We start from the raw sequence: 21,918 nt of genomic DNA, 5'->3' as shown, positions 1-21,918 counted from the left end.
ACACGTGTGAGGAGGGGGAGGGCACGCGTGTGAGAGGAGGGGGAAGGCAACTGTGTGAGAGGAGGGGAGGGCACGCGTGTGTGAGGAGGGAAGGCAACTGTGTGAGAGGAGGGGAGGGCACGCGTGTAAGAGCAGGGGAGGGCACGTGTGTGAGGAGGGGGAGGGCACACATGTGAGAGGAGTGGGAGGGCACATGTGTGAGAGGATGGGGAGGGCACACGTGTGAGGAGGGGGAGGGCATGTGTGTGAGAGGAGGGGGAAGGCAACTGTGTGAGAGGAGGGGAGGGCACGCGTGTAGGAGCAGGGGAGGGCACGTGTGTGAGGAGGGGGAGGGCACACATGTGAGAGGAGTGGGAGGACACATGTGTGAGAGGATGGGGAGGGCACATGTGTGAGGAGGGGGAGGGCACGTCATGACATTCTAGCTGGGACTCCATGGTAAGCAGAATAATGACTTCCCCCATCCTTTTAACTTGTAAATATGTTACCTTATGTGGCAAAAGAGACTGCAGATGTGATTAAGGGTGAGTCCTTGAGAGGGAAAAGTCTTTCCTGGCTGTACTCAAAGAAAGAGCTGTGACGACAGAAGTAGAGCCAGAAAGACACTACACTGCTGGCTTGAAAATGGAAAAAAGCACCATGAACCAAAGAACAGAGGAGGGTCTCCAGAAGCTGGAAAAGACAGGCTGTGAAACACAACCCTGTGGGCACCTTTCATGATTTTAGCCGTTTGAGACTTGTGTCAGACTTGTGACCTTTAGAACTATAATGTAATATATTTGTGTTGTTTAAAGCCACTGAGTTTGTCATAATTTTTTATGGTAGCAATAGAAAACTCACACGGGCCACATTTTAGTGCCAACACTAGTCTCTGACATATGGCAGCTATATGTGACAGAAAGTCTATCAGGTTTTTCTTTTCTTCAGTTTCTCTCCATCATAGCCAGTTCATGCCAAATATAAAGGGTATTTTCTGGAACATAAGAGTGAACTTTCTAAATGGTAGGAGGCTTCAACTTTGTGAGTTCAAGTTCCAGCAAGGATTCTAGATCTAAAAACACTGTATACATGAACTAAAGGTCAGACTAAACATAAAACCAGAATCAGATATCTGAGACCTGGAACACTGATTTAATAAATGAAGAATAACTATGCAAAAACAACTGCCCATGCCCTCTTGAGCATTAACCAAATGTTATGGCCCAAATTGGGTCCTCACCAAAGTCATATGTTGAGGTCCTAACTCCCAAAACCTCAGAATATGACTGTATTTGCAAACAGTCTTTAAAGAGGCAATTAAGTTAAATGAGGTCATAAGGGCAGGTCCTAATCCAATGTAACTAGTGTTCTCTTAAGAAAAAATTACAAACAGAGGAAAGACCATATGAAGACACTGAAGGAAAACCAGAGGAAGAAAAGTCAAGGAGAGAGACCTTAGAAAAAATTAATCCCTTGGACACCCTGATCTTGGATATCTATCCTCTTGAACCACCCAGTCTGTAGTACTGTTACCACAGCCCGACGAAACTAAGACACCACGTAATACATGAAGCACATGAAGCAGTCTTTAAGACTGCTAGGTTTTAATAAAACCTAAAGCAGCATGTAGCAAACATAAGGAACACCTACTAACATTTTTAATCAAATATCAAACTTTGATATTTGTCACTTATAAAAGAAAAGCAGACAAATAATAAACATAATAGCTATGAAAAGATTTTGCAACAGTGATTTTAAAAGAAACTGAATATGGTATACTCTTAAAAGATAACTGAAGAAAATTTACTTCAGGTAACAGAAGTAAATTGTATACAGCTACAGTTTCACAAGTAACAAAGAAAATGTGAACTGTGAAATAACAGATGATGTCTCTGCCTACTTGTGATCTCTGCCTGTCAAATAAATAAATAAAATCTTAAAAAAAAAAAAAAGATGGAAACACAAATATCCTACCTAATAAATGCTTTGTTTTATTAACCTAAAGAATAAGAGTATTTTTTAGCCAACCACTTTTATGGCGTGGTTTCATTGTCTTTGGCTTTTTTTTTTTTTTAAGATTTTATTTATTTATTTGACAGACAGAGATCACAAGTAGGCAGAGAGGCAGGCAGAGAGAGAGGAGGAAGCAGGCCCCCTGCTGAGCAGAGAGCCAGATGTGGGGCTCGACCCCAGGACCCTGGGATCATGACCTGAGCCGAAGACAGAGGCTTTAACCCACTGAGCCACCCAGGCACCCCCCACCTTTTTTTTTTTTTTTTAAAGATTTTATTTTTAAGTAATCTCTACACTCAATGTGGGACTTGAACTTAAAACCCCAAGATCAAGAGCCACAAGCACTACTGACTGAGCCAGCCAGGGGCCCAATCAGTGTCTTTGTTCTTTAAACCTCCTTTAGATTCCTTAGGTGAGAGCTGCAGAGATTAAAGAAGTCAGGCAAGTGTGATCTTATAGCAAGTGAAGAATGCCCTATCAATTGGCTCCTAATTTCTCCTCTATAGGTATTTATGATAAAAGAGGAAAGTGTTTCTAACTTACAAAAAAAGAGATCTAGAGTATTCTGGATAAGAAAATAAGCAATGTTATCAATTTGTTTTTATATTTTTATCAGGAGGTAAATTGGAGAGAGATTCACAAAAGAGATGAGATTAAAAGGTTTTACCACAGGAGGAAAAAAAAATTTTTTTTTAAACCACAGTAATGTTTTTACTGAGAGCAGTTTTCCACATATGAAAATGGAACATAAAGTAGCAAATAAAAACTCCATTACATTTTACACTTAGTCATATTTTATTGAATTAAATTTTCTTTGACTTTTAGTAAAGCAGCAGTACAAAATAAGAAGAATAAAGTGTCAGAATGAATTGAAGAAGGATATTAAGTGTTAACAACTCATCTCTAAATATTTTTCTATTCTCCCTTATGTATTAACTAAGAATTATAAACATAAAAATTTAGGTTAGACTGCTTATAAGTTACCATGTTCTAACATACTTTGAATTCCAATAGCTCACAAGAGAAAAAGAAAGTCATGTGTTGGAGCATTTCTATCTATTTTAGGCAATATAAAAGTTAATTTAGAATCTAAATGGCTTCTATTCTTCCTGATATTATTGTTAATAGAATACAGTTGATATGTGTGTCCCAAAAGCAATCACCTTACTAAGAGCTCTAATTTGGTCACAATTTTTACTTGATTTTCTTGGGTTTCATCAATAAACATGTTACCTATAAATAATGATAACTGATCTTTCCAGTCAAGTATCCCATTTGTTTTTCTTGTTCTATTGCAAAGGCTAGCACTTCCTGAACAATGAGAATAGTGATAACAAATGTCTTGATAACTTTTTAAAACAATGCCTCTAGGGGTACCTGGGTGTTACAGTCTGTTAAACATCAGACTCTTGGTTTTGGCTCAGGTCATGGTCTGTTTCATGGGATTGAGCCCCATTTCAGGCTCCGTACTCAGCAAGAAATCTGTTTAGAGATTCTCTCTCCCTCTCACTCTGCCCCTCCCTCCACTCCTGAATGTACACTCTTTCTCTCTCAATACCTAAATCTTTAAGAAAGAAAGAAAAAAAAAAAGAACCACTATTAATTGTGATGTTGCTGATGGTTTGAATAGTTTTTGACATTAAAAGTATTCTGCAAGATTCAGTTTGCCAGTATTTTATGAAGGACTTTGCTTCCACATCTATGTGCATAAAAGCTAACATTTACTGAATGTTTACAAAATGTCAATCACAATCACAAACACTCTAAGAGCATTAACTCATGGCAACTTTGTAAGGTAGGTACTTGTTTTACATAAGGAAACTGAGGCACAGAAGAGTTAAGTAATTTTTTCAAGATTACACATCTATAAAGTGGTAAAGGTAGGAACATGGGTAAATGTGAGACAAATTAGCAGTTTCTTATTATGTGTTTGTTTGTTTTTTTTAGCAGGTTTGAATATCAAGGTTATGTTCTTTTCATAAAATGAGACGTGCAGGTGTGAATTTTCATATGCCCTGGAACATATGCTCTGGAACACATTATATTCCTTAAAAGTTTGAAGGATCAAATTCATAATCTTTTATGAGTTAAAAACTGCATTCTATTTAACATTAAAATTTAGACCTATTTTCCCTTTTGTGTGTTTGTCTCTTATATTTCAGTCTAATGCTTGCATAAATCTGGTGACCTGGTTCACAAGCATTTAGCCATTTTGGATAGAGCCTGACCATTTTACCTCACAGCCTGGGAGCCCCAAGAGACACTAACCATGTGATCTGGGGTGAGGGGCTTTGGTTCAAATGTAATCACCAAAGCCCCTCACCCCAGATCAAATGTAATCAGCCAAACTGGTACTTGAGTTCATATGGGTAATCAATCAATTAATCATGCCTAGATAATGGAGCCCCAATAAAAACTCTGATCAATGAGGGTACATATCAACCTCACACATTAACCCCACAGGATAACTTGCCCCTGAGTCCACAGAGAGGAAAACAGAAGCTTCACACTTGGAACCCTCTCAGACTTTCCCCTAAGCATTTCTTCCTTTGGGTGATTTTTTTTTTTAATTTTTTATTTTTTAAAAAATATTTTTTTATTTATTTGACACAGAAAGAGAGATCATAAGTAGGCAGAGAGGCAAGCAGAGATAGAGGGGAAAGCAGGCTCCCCACTGAGCAGAGAGCCCCATGTGGGGCTGGATCCCAGGACCCTGAGACCATGACCCGAGCTGAAAGCAGAGGCTCAACCCACTGAGCCACCCAGGTACCCCCCTTTGGGTGATTTTAATGTGTATCCTGTCCCTTTAATGTACCATAACTGTGATTATAATAGCTTTCATTGAGATCTAAGATTCCTTTTTTTTTTTTCATTTGTTTATTTTCAGCATAACAGTATCATTATTTTTTCACCACACCCAGTGCTGCATGCAATCCGTGCCCTCTATAATACCCACCACCTGGTACCCCGACCTCCCGCCCCCCCTTCCCCGCCACTTCAAATCCCTCAGATTGTTTTTCAGAGTCCATAGTCTCTCATGATTCACCTCCCCTTCCAATTTACCCCAACAGCCTTCTCCTCTCTAACTCCCCATGTCCTCCATGCTATTTGTTATGCTCCACAAATAAGTGAAACCATATGATAATTGACTCTCTCTGCTTGACTTATTTCACTCAGCATAATCCCGTCCCGTCCATGTTGCTACAAAAGTTGGGTCTATGATTCCTTTTAGTGAATTATCAAGCCTGAGGGTCAGCTTTGGGGAATCTCCCCCCAAACCTGTAGTTGGTGTCAGAAGTAAAGACAGATGTGGGGACTTTGTAGTGTGGCCAACTCCACATACAACTAAGTTATCTTTTTAAAAGGAACAAATAATTTACTCTTCTTAAAATAGGGACTTCTAGCTGGTCATATATTAACATACAATTTCACCATTACTAAATATGATTTATAGAAAAATGGGAGTTATAAGCAGATAACAGCAATACAGAGACAACAATATATTGTAACTGGCAGAGAAATGGCTTGTTGACTGTTCTTAATGGTTTGCCAAATGTCCCTATCTAAGCATTTAATGTATTTTGAAACTAGTTACATATGTATCTTCTTTTCTGGCTTCAGAACATCTTGCTGGCAAGATCTTAAATTATTGACTCCATTATTATCTAGGTTTTGCTTAAACCTTAACAGACAGTAGGTGCTCAATATTTGTCTAAGTCAAGTAAATCTATATAACAGAATTTGAAGAGTTTTGGAAAGGTCTCTCAGGCTAAAAACATATTCTTAGTGACCCATCAAAGAGTTAAAATTCCACTATTCATTTTCCCCTAATATCTCCTACAGTCCACTAGCAATAAGTAAAAATGTCTAGAAATAACACACAGCATTTGAATAACATATTCATTTAAATTATCAGATTATGTTCTAATTTAGTAACTTGAAAATTTTTCCAATGTAGTAAGTACCAGTCATGCTTAATGAGAGAAGAGCAAAAGAAAGCAAGATCTACAGCAAGGCAAAGCAAGAAATTTGATGAAGGATCAGTGGACATGGATTCAGTAGGCTGAGGGGGCAGGACGCTGGGCAGAAATGGAGTAAAATAAAAAGCACTGGATGCCAAAAGAGGAAAGGGATATTAGGAATACTAGGAATTAATGTGAAAAAACTCAAGATAACTGACCAATTTGAGAATTTTAAGACCTCCTTCCATGAAATAAAGTATTTCATATAACTAATACAACCTATCAGTGCAAGAGTCCTGGTGTTATGGCTTAATCTTTAGTGTATAACTTCATGTCCACATTACACTGACAATAAAAGACCCAAGTTTAGGGGTGCCTGGCTGGCTTAGTCAGTGGAGCAAGGGACTCTTTATTTCAGGGTCGTGGTTTCAACCCCACACTGGGTGTGGAGATTACTTTAAAAAAATAATAAAAATCTTTAAAAAAACAAAACAAAAATCCAAATTTAGAAGTGAATTCTTACACTTTTACATGCCTTTCTCATCACTCCTTACTCCTCTTCATCTTCCCCTGGAATTCCTAAGATGTTCTACAGATAATTTGTAATTTTAAGATTTTATTTATTTATTTGAGAGAGCAAGAGAGAGTGTGAGAGAGAACACAAGTGGGGAGAGTGGCAGAAGGAGAGGGAGAAGCAGACTCTCCACTAGTAGGGAGCCCAATGTCAGGTTCGATCCTGGGACTCCAGGATCATGACCGGAGATGAAGGCAGACACTTAAGTGGTGAGCTACCCAAGTGTCTCCAGATTTTGTAATTTTAAACTTTATTTGCTGTCACTGTTATTTACCACAGAAGAATATTTTTTAAATAAATGAAGAAATAAAAAGAAAATCCAAAGTTCTATGTATATATATTATTTTAGGATGATTGTTCTAAAAAGTCAGCTTGGATCATTTTTAAGTCATTTCTATTAGTATCAAAAAGGAAAATATCAGATAAGCAGTGTGCTTTCATAAAATGTTTCCTTTATGAAGGTAAATAAGTACTCACATATATAGGAAGTTAAATATTATAACTTTATTAATGAATATCAAAAATGTTCAAGTTAATATTATACTATTAATGGGTTGACTGCTTTAAAGGGGAACACAGAAAATGACTATAAAATCTGTACATATTCTACCTTTAATTTCTAGGGTCTATCACCATTAACTGAACCCAAATATTAGCAATAAAGAATGAGCAAAAATATGTACTGATATACAACTTTAAGATTCTAAAATACTGATGCAGGAATGAGAAACAATAAATTCCAAATCATCAAGGGGCACATGGGGGGCTTAGTCAGTTAGGCATCCAACTCTCGATTTGGGCTCAGGTCATAATCCCAGGGTCCTGGGATTGAGTCCTCCATCAGGCTCCCCGGTAAGCATGAAGTCTGCTTGTCTCCCTCTCTCTATGCCCCTTCCCTGTTGCTCTCTATAAAATAAACAAACTTTAAAAATAAATAAAAAACAAAAATAAATTCCAAATCATTTACCACAGGTTTAAAACAGACTTTTAGAACAAGATTTCATACTGATTAAATTTAGTAAGTCCTTAGGGATTAATTCCTACATAGTACCAAAACAATAATTTTTAAAAAGAATCTACGATCTCCTAAAGCAAAACATACACTCTATAGAATAATGGTGTGAATGTTTTTCAAAGGATAAAACACTAAACAAGCTGGTGAAAGACTGATCACACTTTAGAGAAAGGGGAAAAAAAGGAAGAGAAAGAATAATTTTCTTATACTGTTTGGGGAATGAGTTTGAGGAGGGAGAAAGGAACCAGACAGAAAAGAATGAATGTCATGAAGTTCCTGGAAAATAAGCTCAAAATACAAGAGCTGGTGCTATTTTTTTAAGGTGTCCAGCTGTCTTACAGACTTAAATTGTTTACCTCATTTTCTGTTCCCACATCCAGAGTAACAGGCAGACATTCTTGAGGATTCATCCCTCCGCAGGCTGTATACAGTGCCAGCTTGCCCACAGGGATGCCCATCCCATTACAGCCAAGGTCTCCCAAGCCAAGAATACGCTCTCCATCAGTCACCACGATGGCCTAGAAGAGAAAGAAAAAGCATCCATTAAAAGATGTTTACAAATCCAGGGGCACATTCCCTTGCCTCTGCTTCTGAAATTAACACTTATGTAATGAAATATTAAGCTGTCAAAAAACATAGATTGAATATACATCTAAGAGATTTCATATGATCTTAACTGTCAAAGAGTGGAGAGAAGAAATAAAGTTGATATATATTTTTAAGTCTTTTTTTTTTTTTAAATACATATATATGATTACTTTAGTCAGTGAAGAAAGAAGAGATGGTATGCACATAAAGATTCAAATAACATCGCGGCAAGCGGGAAGAGTACAAGGAAATAGGACCTCAAAGTGGGAACTAAAGAGAAACCAGTCCCATCCACCTTGAGCAGAATTCTGGGAGCGCCCTAATTAAAAAATACATAGTTGCTAAGTAGTTCCCAAGTGCTCTGATGTTTAGTTTACGCATCTTGGCACCATCCTCCTATTTTCACAACAATGTTGATCCATCCTCTTTAACTCCTGTAACCACTAGATATTGTCTACCATTTTTGAAATTTATGAAGTACAGTTTGCTACTGCTCTTACCTGATAATTTTCCACTAGGCTTAAATGAATTTTGTTTAGGTTCTTTCCAATCACCCTGAATATCTATGAGCCATTCATTTTAATCATGGGGAGATTTTATTTCTATTTTATTTGATATCTGAGTTAACTGATATCTGAATTAATGCATTTAATTAACGCACTTAACATCCTTGTTCTGTGATTCATGGACATTATATGAATTTAAGCCAAACCAATCTTGTGAAACACAATTTAGTAGATTTTCCCAAAACTCCTACACTCATCTTTTCCATAAAACCTTGGGAAAATGTCAGTCATTTGACCTTAAATAAACAGATGAATTAAATCTTCTTTTCCTTATTTGTAAAATAGGAATAAATAAAGGTACTTTTCAGAAGAACAGCATGAAAATAGGAACCGACTCTATTTTATTCACTACTGTGCACCAACACCATGCACAGCATTTGAACATAGTAAACAATGAATAAACATTAGTTAGTTGCATAAATCTGTTGTTCAATAAATGAGGAATATGATATACAAAGTACATAATACCTGGTACATTACAAATTTTCAACAAATTGTAGCTATCAAGACTACTATTACCATCAAGAGCATTATGCAGAGTCATGGTATTTTAGAAGGGAAATTTAGAGTATATTCAGTCATTCCCTCTTATTTTATAGATTAGGAAACTGAAGATTAGAGAACTGAAATTGTCTAAGGCGACCTGGTTAATACCAAAGAATGGGAAACTGTATACACAACTCCTCATACAATGTTTTTCCACTATGCCACAGTGCAGAACATATTTTAAATATACTTTTGAGATCTTTTAATTTTCTGTTTATCTATATTATGCAGCTCTTAAAGAACTACCTTAAAAATAAATACATTTGAGAAGTGGGCAAAAATTATTTTTGCATATCCCATAAATCTGGCCTATATCAAATTTTCCACGTCTAATTGCAAAGGATCAATAGGTTATGCTGTTTTGAAGAAGGCAACTCGATACCGCTGGTATAGTTGGCTCTGATTTAAGATAAGAAAGATAAACAAATACTACAGAAAATTGTAACCTTGCTTTTTAAACTAAAACTATTTTTTTTTAAAGATTTTATTTATTTGACAGACATGGATCACAAGTAGGTAGAGAGGCAGGCAGAGAGAGAGAGGGAGAAGCAGGCTCCCCATCGAGCAGAGAGCCCGATGTGGGGCTCGATCCCAGGACCCTAGGATTATGACCTGAGCCGAAGTCAGAGGCTTTAACCCATTGAGCCACCCAGGTGCCCCCTAAAACTAATTTTTCAAAGTCTAGCTACTCCAAATACATTTTTGACATTTATTTATCACACTGTCACAGAGGTACTTTTATCTATTACTGATACTATATACTTTTATGTATGTGTCCTTTAAACAGGTAAAGTCTAGTTGGTCTGCAAATATTTTAAAAATATTTTAAAAGATATTTTATAAGGAGAGCAACATTGCCATATAAATTAGGTATGATCTGAGTAGTAATTTATGTAATGTTTTCCAGGTTCATTAAAGATATTTAGACCCAGGGAGTTGCTACTTGTGATTTTCATCCATTTCAACATTTTTGAAAAAGGGTTGCAAATAACAATATTTTCACTTATTTTTGATAATACAACTAAGCTAAAATAATCTATGTCTTTTATATAAAGTCAAGGAAAAATGTTATTTTTCTTCTTTTCTTCATAAATTTTATTCCTTAAGCTCTCCTCTCATCCTAAGCTATTAATTTTTTTTTAAAGATTTTATTTATTTATTTGACACAGAGAGAGAGAGATCACAAGCCGGCAGAGAGGCAGGCAGAGAGACAGGAGGAAGCAGGCTCCCTGCTGAGCAGAGAGCCCGATGCAGGGCTCGATCCCAGGACCTGAGATCATGACCCGAGCTGAAGGCAGAGGATTTAACCCACTGAGCCACCCAGGCGCCCCTAAGCTATTAATTTTATTACATAAATATGCCATGGGCATGTAGATAGGTGTTAGTTGAGTAAGTTTTTCTAAAGATTTGCTCATTTATTTGAAAGAGAGAGCATGAGGAGGGGAGGAGCACAAAGAGAGGAGAGAGAGAATCCCAAGCAGGCTCCACGACCACCAAGGAGCCCGACATGGGGCTCCATCTCAGGATCACCTGAGCAGAAACTGAGTTGGACACTCAACCAACTAGCCACCCAGGTGCCCCTGAGTAATTTTTAAACTCTGTTTTGAGGCGTTTTCTATTTGATCTGCTTATGCCTTGTTACAAATGCACATTTGTAACATTAATTCACAAACATTTCAACACTAAGGTGTAGATTTTAATAGTGAAGGAATCTTCTGAAAAATAATGTGTCATCTACACAGTTTATCATTAAATTGACATTCCTTTAGCTTTTGTTTTAACCTACTTCATATCCCACTTAAGGAAAATCAAGCATTTGCATATCTTCTACACAATAATGAAGTTACAACAGGAGGATTATCTCAGTAAGACAATCATAATTCTCTCAATGATGTTCGCATTTCAGAAATTCCATCTTCCTCCTACTGCATCAATTATTACCTGGGTATTAGCTCACTAGTAACTCTGCATGAGTAGACAGGGGTTCTCCTGAATGTACACAGACACCCTCACCATGTGTCCTGTCTTCATGCCTTCTTTTCCTTCCCCAGGGCCTTTCTGATGTGGCCTACACTTGGATGAACAACTCTTGCCTCTTCTCCTCTCACTGGTGAGCCTTCCTCAAGTATTACCTACATAAAGTCATTCCCATCTGAAAATAGGACATTCTATTACTTCAAGTCTAAACCCCTCTTTATGAACTTCAAGACCTTTTATAATAATTTGGTCACCTCTTACTTAAGCCATCTTAATGCCACTACATTTCCATAGTTACACTTCTTAGTCAGACCAGCCAATTAATTCACTTACTGCACAAACACACACCATTCTCTTCCGGAACTAGGACTTACATTGATCTGTGCCCTTATTCGGATAGTATCTTCTTCCCATTCTAATTATCAATGACTAAATTTAAGTTCCCATTTTGATATAAAAATTTAACCATTTTAGCCTTCTCTGAATGAATACAGCATTTATAATTTATACCAGTTTAATTATTTATCATCTAATAGATTGCCTTTGTTTCATGTATACTTTCAACTACAGTAGAGACCACATCTTATTCTTCGGTATTCTATTACAATAAACAGCTGCCATTAAGTGCCTATTATGTGTCAGATACTATGCTAGGCTTTTAAAATAATAATAGGTACAGTTAGAATCAGGAATAACAGTGAGAGACCAACATTAAGAGTTGAAAGAATATGAGTGCCTGGGTGGCTCAGTGGGTTAAGCTGCTGCCTTCGGCTCAGGTCATGATCTCAGGGTCCTGGGATCGAGTCCCGCATCAGGCTCTCTGCTCAGCAGAGAGCCTGCTTCCTCCTCACTCTATCTCTCTCTGCCTGCCTCTCTGCCTACTTGTGATCTCTCTCTGTCAAATAAATAAATAAAATCTTTTAAAAAAAAAGTTGAAAGAATAAAGGTAGGCTACTAATGAAGACAAATATTCAGATATGAGCTAGCAGGAAGAGCACAAAACAAGGTGACTGAGTATTGCCTAGCTGTTATGATGATATGGTTATTAAATAATCCCGATACCAACTCATTCTTAAAAATCCTCTCTAGATTCCAGTCAAAATGTAAGCGTCTTCTCAGACATCTTATACTACACAGAATTAACTCACTTTGGGGGAGTTTCTGAGGACAGGACCCAAGGCTAATGCAGCCTACCTGGGAGAAAAGCTGAGGAAGCAACTTTGGTAAGAAAGAAATCTGGGAAGATTAGAAATCCTGAAAAACATCTGGCTTTACAAGTTAGCCTGGCATAAGCCTTACAGAGCAGAGTCCATCAGTACTGGCCACGACTGCTCATCCTTCCTTCCTTTCCTCACTGAATTATGATAATTACAAGAGTCAATCCAAGTAGGGTCTCATACAGAAAGCTACTAAATGTTGGATACTATTCTTGTTTTATTTTCATTAGGTCATTCGGAGAGGGAAGTCAGATGAACAACTGAAAGCCATAATGATAAAGGAAGTGAATGAATGTATTTTTTTTTTTTTTTTGTCTGTGTTCCTCTTAGCAGATGATTAAAGCCAATAAATGTGAAAAGGGACTTTGCTTCAAGAAATTCACAGGCAACTTCAACATTTTTCATCAATGGGCCAAGAAATGCTAAGAAATCAGATAGAAATAATAGGGAAACTTAGTCTTTAATCAGTACCAAAATAAAATTAACCCAGTATGCAAAAATCAAAGAGGTGATAAATTAGAAAAGACAGTGAATGCTGATGTGAAGAACAAAGGCAAAAAGGAAATGCATATAAAATTAAAGGTCTGTATAACCTGCAGCCCATTGACAAATACCTGAGGCAGGCAGAGTATGACATTTCTCCAGGGACTCCCAATCCCAATGTTAATGCCTTAGAGGAAAACACCACCTTAGCCCGAGGATAGCCAGGGCTCCAGGATCCTGCGAGTCTTCTTTAGCAATATGAAAATCCTTTAAGAAACTTCCCTCGTCTTTACCACCCCCAACTCCATAGTATATCATCAACTGCTCCTCAGAATCCCGCAGCAGTCCTTTGTGCTGGTCCTGTTCCCGTGCCTTAATAAAACCACCTTTTCACACTGGGAATGTCTCAAGAATTCTTTCTTGTCTGTCGGCTCCAAACCCCAACATTTCCACGTCAAATGCTATCTAATATCATGAAAATTATTAATATGTTATGGAATAGGTAAAAGAACAAATTTGCCACAGTGGAAAAATTAGATGACTCACCTTGATGACGTCTTCTGGCCATGCATTAAGAACTGAAGCAATATGCCCTCGATCATGGATACTAATGAAGAGACCTCTGGCAGAAAAAAGAGTTTTAATATACTTCAGACTTGCCAAAATATCATGAACTTTAAAAAATTTTTTCCAAATCAGTTTAATACACCTCCATTTTTATCAAACTAGTGAAAATTACTCCCTTAAACAAATAAAAGCTAGGGATCTTATAAATAAGGTAGAAATTACTTTAAACATTATATTGACATCTATAAAAAATTCATTCTTATATTACATATTCTTAAACATTTTGTAATTAAAGTAGTATTCACTCTTTTATTTACAGAGAATTTAAGTAGCATCATGATTTCCACTCATAGATTCACTTAGTTTGTTATTAAATAATATATGTAAAAGCACCTAGAAAACATGAAGCATGTATAAACAGGCTCATATACTCCACTTACTGGGTATTCACAATGTGAAGAGGAGAGACTGTGTTAGAAATGGCTTTAAGTGACAACAGTCCTTTTGTGTGAAACATACTTGATTTTTTTTTTTTAAGTTCAAACATCCAAGTTATAATTCTTTAATTTGCAGTCTTAGTTGTTCTCTGCAACTCTGTCATTTGGACTCAACTGAAGTCTTTGATACTGCTCCTCTCCCGTCCCCCATTCCCTAGGAAAAGTCTAACAATGAACTAAAAATTCAACTGAGAAATAAATGTAATATCTTAATCTCATTTAAAACTTCTACTTTACTATTTACTCTTGCTAAATGTAACTCAAATACAGAGAACCACACACAACCAAAGTACAGCTTAGTGAATTTTTAGAAGGCGACCACCCTTGTATGTAACACCCATTTAAGCAGACACTCTTGTCAGTATTCCAGAAGCCCTTCACGTGTTTCCCCCAATCAAAACCACTTCCTCTTAAGAGTAACAGCTGTCCTGACTTTTACGGCATCATTTGATTTATAGTTCTAGCATCCAAATGATAAGCCATCCCTAGACACTACAATTTATCTTCTAAAGCTTCCCATAATCTGGATTTTGCTGATTACATTCCTATGGTATAGATTAACAGATTAATCTTTCTTCCCTACTTCTTGAGAAATTGGTAATTGAATCTAAAAGCTTAACCAGATTCATATCCATTTTTTAACAAGATACCTCATGGTCTGGTGTTATCAGAAGATGTATAGTACTGTCACTAGCTAGACCCCAAGACCTGATATTTATTGTCCACCTGCTTGTGCTCACCAACCTTTGTCCCACATTATTCCTAAAGCTCCTCTTTCCACCTTCTCTCTTAGGCATATGAAAAGCAAAACCATCTCTTAAGCCATAGCAACTGGTCTGGCAAAACTGGCCCAGACCAGCCAGATCAGCCTTGAACTTAACCCCTGACTTGCATCTGCACAGATGGTGAAAGGGAAGGGTCTTTTCATTGCAAGGGGAGGAGGGGTACTTTTACACAACAAAAGAGCAGTTAATTACTTAACGACGAGGGGGGGGTCTTTCATTGGAACATGCAGTGAATTCTAAAATGATCAACAACTATCTTTATCTGGTTAATAGATACTAAAATCTATATTGAAGGAGGGGCACCAGCCGAGCCTCATTTACACAACGTACAATGTGTGTATAGGCCTGTTTCCTTAATGGCACAAACGCCACCTTCTGCCTGCCTCTACTTTCAAAGATAAAGCTTCCCTATCTAAATATTCACCCCACCCCAAAATAAAAGGCACCCATTCACCCTTGCTTGGGTAGTCATGGTTTTGGAAGCTATTCCGGGTGATCTCCTTATCTACCACAAATTTGTGTGTCAACTCAACAGGGTGCTGTTTCTGATTCAACAAGGAGGGAACTCACATTGGTTCAGTCACAGTATATTGTAGTCCTTTATGTGATTTTAACACTGGCAATGCTTAATATCTAAATTCCTTAATTCATTAGGGGTTACAAAATGGAATATTCTAATTCTGTCAATTATTCCTAATTTACTTGCTGAAATTCTTATTTAAAGAGAAATTTCACCATACCTATTGTTTGGTTACCCAATGATAAAGCTGATACAAATGCTGGATTCTTTCTCTTTACTTGTCAGTTTTTGAAATAAAGAGCTCACTTGTCAGGCACCTGGGTGGCTCAGTTGGTTAAGCATCTAACTCTTGACTTCGGCTCAAGTCATGACCTCAAGGTGGTGAGACTGGGCCCCAAATGGGGCTCCACATTCAGCAGGGAGTCTGCTTGAAATTCTCTCTCTCTCCATCTTCCTCTGCCCCTCCCCCTGCTCAAATGCTCTCTTTCTCTCTCTCTAAAATAAAGCTCAAAAAAAAAAAAAAAAAAGAGAGCTCACTTGCTAGAATCCTTCAAGAGTCTCCACTAAAGTGTGTGTGTGTGTGTGTGTGTCTAAATGCATGCGTGGGTTGTGTATGTGTTATGTGCGTCTATGTTTTGGATCCACATGAACTCATGGGTTTAAACATATCTGATATGTTTTAATCCACTGCAGTTATTTTCTTTATTGATACTTAAATTGTCTCATACTTAACCAGTGGAAGACTCTACATGTTGGCCTCAGAGTCCTTTTGACATGACTATAATTAGTTGGTTTGCCCAATTCAGCGCTTGAACTCATGACTCTGAGATTAAGACCTGAGCAGAGATCAAGCGTCAGATGCTTAACCGACTGAGACAAGGGGCACTGGATGATGATAGTTTTTGACAGCTTCCTTGTTCTCTGTTACGACAAGATGTTCCTTGTTGTCTTGAAAATGTCTGCCTCAGGACTGAAATGAGCCATTTCTCTAAGAAGTCCTGGTTTCTTTTAGTAGAAAATGGTATTTCAAGACCACAATATAGGTAAAAGACATCCAACCTGCTTCCGTTTGGTGAAAGTACTGTTATAGAAAAATTACAAAATAACGTTAAGATTCACATCCTATCTATGGCCAAAATTCTCAAATTCATTCTCTTCTTTTTTTTAAGTTTTGTTATTTAAATAATTTCTACACCCAACATCGGCTTGAATTCATGACATCCAGAGCTGGACACGCTTCCGACTAAGCCAGTCATGTACCCCCACGTTGGCACTCTTCTTTTGCGAAGTTTACCACTATGACTTCCTAGCAACTTCAACTTAGCAGTCTCTGAGAAGCCATTTCACACTTCCTCATTTCTCCTCACCTACATGTATCTCCCTCTCACACTCAGTTGATCATCAAATCTTTTTTTTTTAATTGATCATCAAATCTTAATTTCAAACAGGAATAGACTCAATAGGGTGAAAACTGCTTCCTCTTTCTAATATAAACTCTATTAATACAACTGCATCTTTTTAAATAGACTTCATTATTTAGAGCAGCTTTAGGTTCACAGTAAAATTGAGCAGAAGGTTCAGAGATTTCTCATAAACTTCCTGCCCCCACCATGTCTAGCCTTCCCCATTATCAACATTCCTCATACCACAGCAGGCATGGACACATCATTACCAGCCAGAGCACAAGGTTTATATTATGGGTCACTCTTTTTCTTTTTTTTTTTTAAGATTTTATTTATTTATTTAACAGAGATCACAGGTAGGCAGAGAAGCAGGCAGAGAGAGAGAGAGGAGAAAGCAGGCTCCTTGCTGAGCAGAGAGCCCGACATGGGGCTCTATCCCAGGACCCTGGGATCACGACCTGAGCCGAAGGCAGAGGCCTTAACCCACTGAGCCACCCAGGCACCAAACGTACGGTTCACTCTTGGTGCTGTACATTCTGGCGGTCTGGACAAATTCATAGTGCTATGTATCCACAACTGTAGTATCACTCAGAACAGATTCACTGCTCGGAACGATCTCCCTGCTCTACCTATTTGTCCTTCCCTCTCAAGCCCCTAGCAACCACTCATCTTTGGACTGTTTCCACACACTTCCCTTATCTAAAATGTCAGAGTTGAAATCATGCAGTTTATGGTCTTTTCAGATGGGCTTCTTTCACACAGTAATATGCATTTAAGTTTCCTCCATGTCTTTTTATGGCTTCAAAGCTCATTTCTTTTTAGCACTGAGTAATATTCCATTGTCTGGATGTACTACACTGTGTTTACCCATTCACCTGCTGAAGTATATCATGGTTGATCACAAATTTTGGCAATTATGACAAAGCTGTTGAAGACATTTGTGTGCAGGTTTTTATGTGGCCATAAGTTTTCAATTCCTTTGGGTAAATACCAGGAATGGAATTACTGGATCATGTGATAAGAGTAGGTTTAGTTTGAGGTTCCTGGGTAGCTCAGTCGGTTAGGTGTCTGCCTTCAGCTCAGGTCACAGTCCCAGAGTCCTGGGATCAAGCCCCGCATCATGCTCCTTGCTTAATGGAGAGCCTGCTTCCCCCTCTCCCTCTGCCCGCTGCTCCCCCTGCTTGTGCTCCCTCTGTCAAATGAATAAATAAAAAATCTTTATAAAAAAAAAAAAGAGTAGGTTTAGTTTTGTAAGAATTCACAAACTCTTCCAAATATTCAATCCACAAGTGGCTGTATCATTTTGCATTCTCACCAGCAATGAATGAGAGTTCTTATTGTTCCACATCCTGACCAACACCTGGTGGTGTCAGGGTTTTGCATTTTGATCATTCTAATAATTGTGTAATGGTATCTTGGTACTGTTTTAGTTTGTATTTCCCTGATGTGCAATGTGGAACATCTTTTCATGTGCTTATTTGCCATCAATATAGATCTTCTTTGGTGAGGTGCCTATGAAGATCTTTAAGCCCATTTTTAAATTGGTTTGTTTTTTTATTGTTGATTTTTAAGTTATTTGTATATTTTAGATAATAGTCCTTTATCAGATACATCTTTTGCAAATACTTTTTCCCAGTATGTGGCTTGTCTTTTAATTCTCATGACCGTGCCTTTTCTTTTTAGGTAAGTTCAATACCCAGTATGGGGTTTGAACCCATGCCAAGAGTCACATGCTCTACCAAATAAGCCAGCCAGGCAACCCTGACAGTATCCTTCATAATGCAGACATTTTAAGTTTTAATGAATTCCAGCTTATCCATTCTTTCTTTCAATGGATCATGCCTGTGGTGTTGTATCTAAAAAGTCATCACCATATTCAAGGCCATCTAGATTTTCTCCTATACTATCTTCTGTTATTTTCTAGGACTTTTATAGTTTTACATTTCACATTTAGGTTTGTAATCTTTTTTTTCTGGGAGACAACATGACTGTGAGCAGAAGATGGAAGGCAGTGAGGGAGAGGAAGAGAGAGAATTATTAAGCAGGCTCCACATTCACCACAGAGCCTGAAGCAGGGCTCGATCTCATGACCCTGACATTATGAGCTGAGCTGAAATCAAGAGTCAGACATTTAACCATCTATGTCACCCGGGCCCCTCTGTTTCTGATCCACTTTCAATTGATCTTTGTGAGAGATATAAAGTCTGCCTAGATTCATCTTTTTGTATGTGTATATCTAGTTGTTCCAGCCCATTTATTGAAAAGAATACCTTTTCTCCATTGTGTTGCCTCTGCATTTCTGCTTTCCCTCATGTTGTATTGGAAGAAATTTCCTATTATCAAGGCCACTGTCTTACATGTGCTCTAGACTGTATTCCAGGTCAGCTTTTCAAAGGTTTCACTCCTACAATTACTCATCTCTATGCTATAACATCACTTTCTCTACTGGATTATTCTTATAAAAACCTGCCCTGATAATATCTATCTTTTGTAAAAATTGGATTTTGTCTGCTACTCCTCTCTTCATAACATAACCCCTCAAAGACAATTTTTTTCCTTATTGTCTCTACTTTCTTACCTCCTATTTTTTCTTCAATCTCTTAATAAGGCTTTTCTCCCTCACTGCTCCACAGAAACAACTCTTACCAAAGTCACTGAAGACTCACATCTGCTAAAGACAAAGGTCAACTTTTGACTCTCATCTTTTTTGACTTCTCAACTGTGTTTGACAGGGCTTTAAATATCATGCTCATAATGACAACTCTCAAACTTCTCTCTTCAACCTAGACCACTTCTTTGAGTTCCAAACTTAGCCAACTGGTTAAGTTCCAACTGGTTCCAAATTTAGCCAACTGGTTAACTTCTCTCATCATTCAGGCCCCATTCTGATAACAGCAATTCAAGTACCTTCACCCTAACATTTTGATCATCTTCACAGTATTTCCAATTATTTGAAATGATCTTACCCTACCCCCTGCCCAGTACACATACATACACAATGCAACAAGTTCCTTAAGCAAATAGTCTATTTTGCTCACCTTTAGAACCCCAATGCCTGTAACTGTGCTGGGTTTGAGTCCAACAATACATGCTGACTTTAGTACTTAAAAATAAGGCTTCTAAAATTAATTTTTTTTTAAAGTACAGAAAACATGAAATAAACCCAGACTTACATTGACTTAAGTAACTGAAAATTATATTATGATAGTAAATGTTAACAGGCAGATTATCTATGACTTTCTGACTCAACAAAAACATTAATTTACCAAGTTGGCACTAAATTATATCCTTTCCTGGTTTTTTTTTTTTTAAAGATGAATTTATTTTGTTTCTCCAAGATGATAATAAGCTCTATAAAGTAACATATTTTTTTTTTTGGATCCCTGTCACATCCCTGCAACCAACAAGAACTCAATAAATTATTCTAAAGTTAAAATGAAATATATTTGGACTTTTTAAAGAAGGCAATTTTGTTGAATTATCTAATATGTTCTTGGCAATATACCATTAAATAATATTTCTTGGGAACTTGTTAGTTAGCCAAGACTTTTCAAGCACCACTAGTCTCAGGAAATAGTATTTTTTTTTAAATGAGGAGGACAATGAATGATATTAAAACTTATATCAATTAAATGTAAGAGACATTTGGTCACCTGTAATCTCTTACACTGAGCAGAGATTCATTTGTGATTAATGTGCTTAACTTTTTTTTTTTTTTTTTTTTTTTTTAAAGAGAGGGAAGGAGAGAGAGAAGGAGGTGGTGGGAGAGGAGGTGAGACAGAGAAGAGAGTTGTAATCAGGCTCCATGCCCAGCGGCTCAATCCCACAACCCTGAGATCATGACCTGAGAGAGTCAAGAGTCAGACACCGACTGAGCCACCCAGGCACCACTGATGTGCTTACTCTTCCAGAGAGCTCAATAAATGAAGGATCTGTGATGTCCCACTGAAGTCAAGCATTTTGAGAGAATAATCTGCAAAACATCATGGAATGTCTCCTTGATTAGAAACCTAATGAGATACCCAAAAGTCAGCAGGACATGACTTATACTTGCTGGTATAGAGATAAATATGAAACATGAATCCTCAACATATACACAGAGTTACAGTTATAAAATGAAAACTTCAGAAGATTATTTATCAATGACATTTTAAAAAATGAATGGAATGTCAATAAACATTTTTTCTCCATTTATGTTCTTGTTGGTCAATTTGTTTAGAATACTTAATTTTTATTTGAAGTATATTAAACATGCCAATTAAAAATACTTATGCTTCTATATCTATTTCATGTCAGGACTAAGATAATTTTAAAATACAAATCATTTTCTCATGAACATAGTTCAAACTTTTCTCATAACCTCTAACATTGTATACATTGCACTCTCAAAACAGATTTGTGAGATATTACTTCTTCATGTTGTCTCAGATAACATCCCTAATTAAGTTTATTTCATATCAAAACAGAATTAAATTTCATGCAACCTTCTATTATACCTAGACTTGTATTTTCTTCTGGAAATTAGTTCATGACCCTGCTCCTGAAGGAGGTAACCACTCTACAATTTTCTGTAAGAATCCTCTCTTCCATACAGAAGCTCATTTTACAATCTTTTGATCTTTTGAAATAAGAAAATTAGACCCCGTATTTTTCACAAAATATGAGTATGCACTAATGAGTCTTAGGAGTCAGCCCAAAGTTGAATTCTATCAGCAGATCTGAGCTGTTAGGGAAAGAAGTGTTTAAAAAAACAAACAAACAAACAAACAAACAAACAAACAAAAACCTAAGTTAAGGTAATATGTAGGTTTAATTAGGAGCTACCTTGGGTAAAGATACAGAGTTAAGAGGCATATGCCTAAGAGTTGAAAGGAATAGAATAGATTGCCAAAGAAGAAAGAAGGAAAGGCCAAGGGGAAATCATTACAAACTAGTATCCATATAAAGAACAGAATGACTAAGAAGAGTCCTGAAAGAAGAAAGGAAGGAAGAAAGGAAGGAAGGAAGGAAGGAAGAAAAGGTAAGGAGGGAGGTGGAGGGAGGGAAGACAGAACAGATGAGAGAAAGAAAACGATCTAACTGGACAACCAGTGTTTCTAAAGTCAAGGGAAGTCAAGGAAGGAAGGACAGTGTTAAGAAGGCATGGATCAATATTATCTTCCCACAGTAAATACTTAGAAGAAGTCTAGGAGAGAGAGAGAGAGTGTTTTGAGAGAGAGAAAGAGA

The 21,918-nt window shown here is 37.3% G+C and overlaps 1 protein-coding gene across 1 annotated transcript in view; it reads right to left on the bottom strand.

The window, feature by feature from the left end:
- The window catches only part of ME1 (malic enzyme 1), a 181,133-nt gene that overhangs the window by 102,028 nt on the left and 57,187 nt on the right, over positions 1 to 21,918 (bottom strand). The window contains exons 4-5 of the mRNA XM_082731694.1: positions 13,467 to 13,542; positions 7,900 to 8,061 (exon numbers count right to left, since the gene is read on the bottom strand). Of these exons, the coding sequence (XP_082587820.1) occupies positions 7,900 to 8,061; positions 13,467 to 13,542 (238 nt within the window). The remainder of the gene's footprint in view (positions 1 to 7,899; positions 8,062 to 13,466; positions 13,543 to 21,918) is intronic.

The sequence above is a fragment of the Mustela nivalis genome (genome assembly GCF_964662115.1).
Source record: "Mustela nivalis genome assembly, chromosome: 5".
Classification (NCBI taxonomy): Eukaryota; Metazoa; Chordata; class Mammalia; order Carnivora; family Mustelidae; genus Mustela; species Mustela nivalis.
The sequence above is the reverse complement of the archived record's forward strand: the minus strand, read 5'-3'. Positions and strand labels throughout refer to the sequence as shown.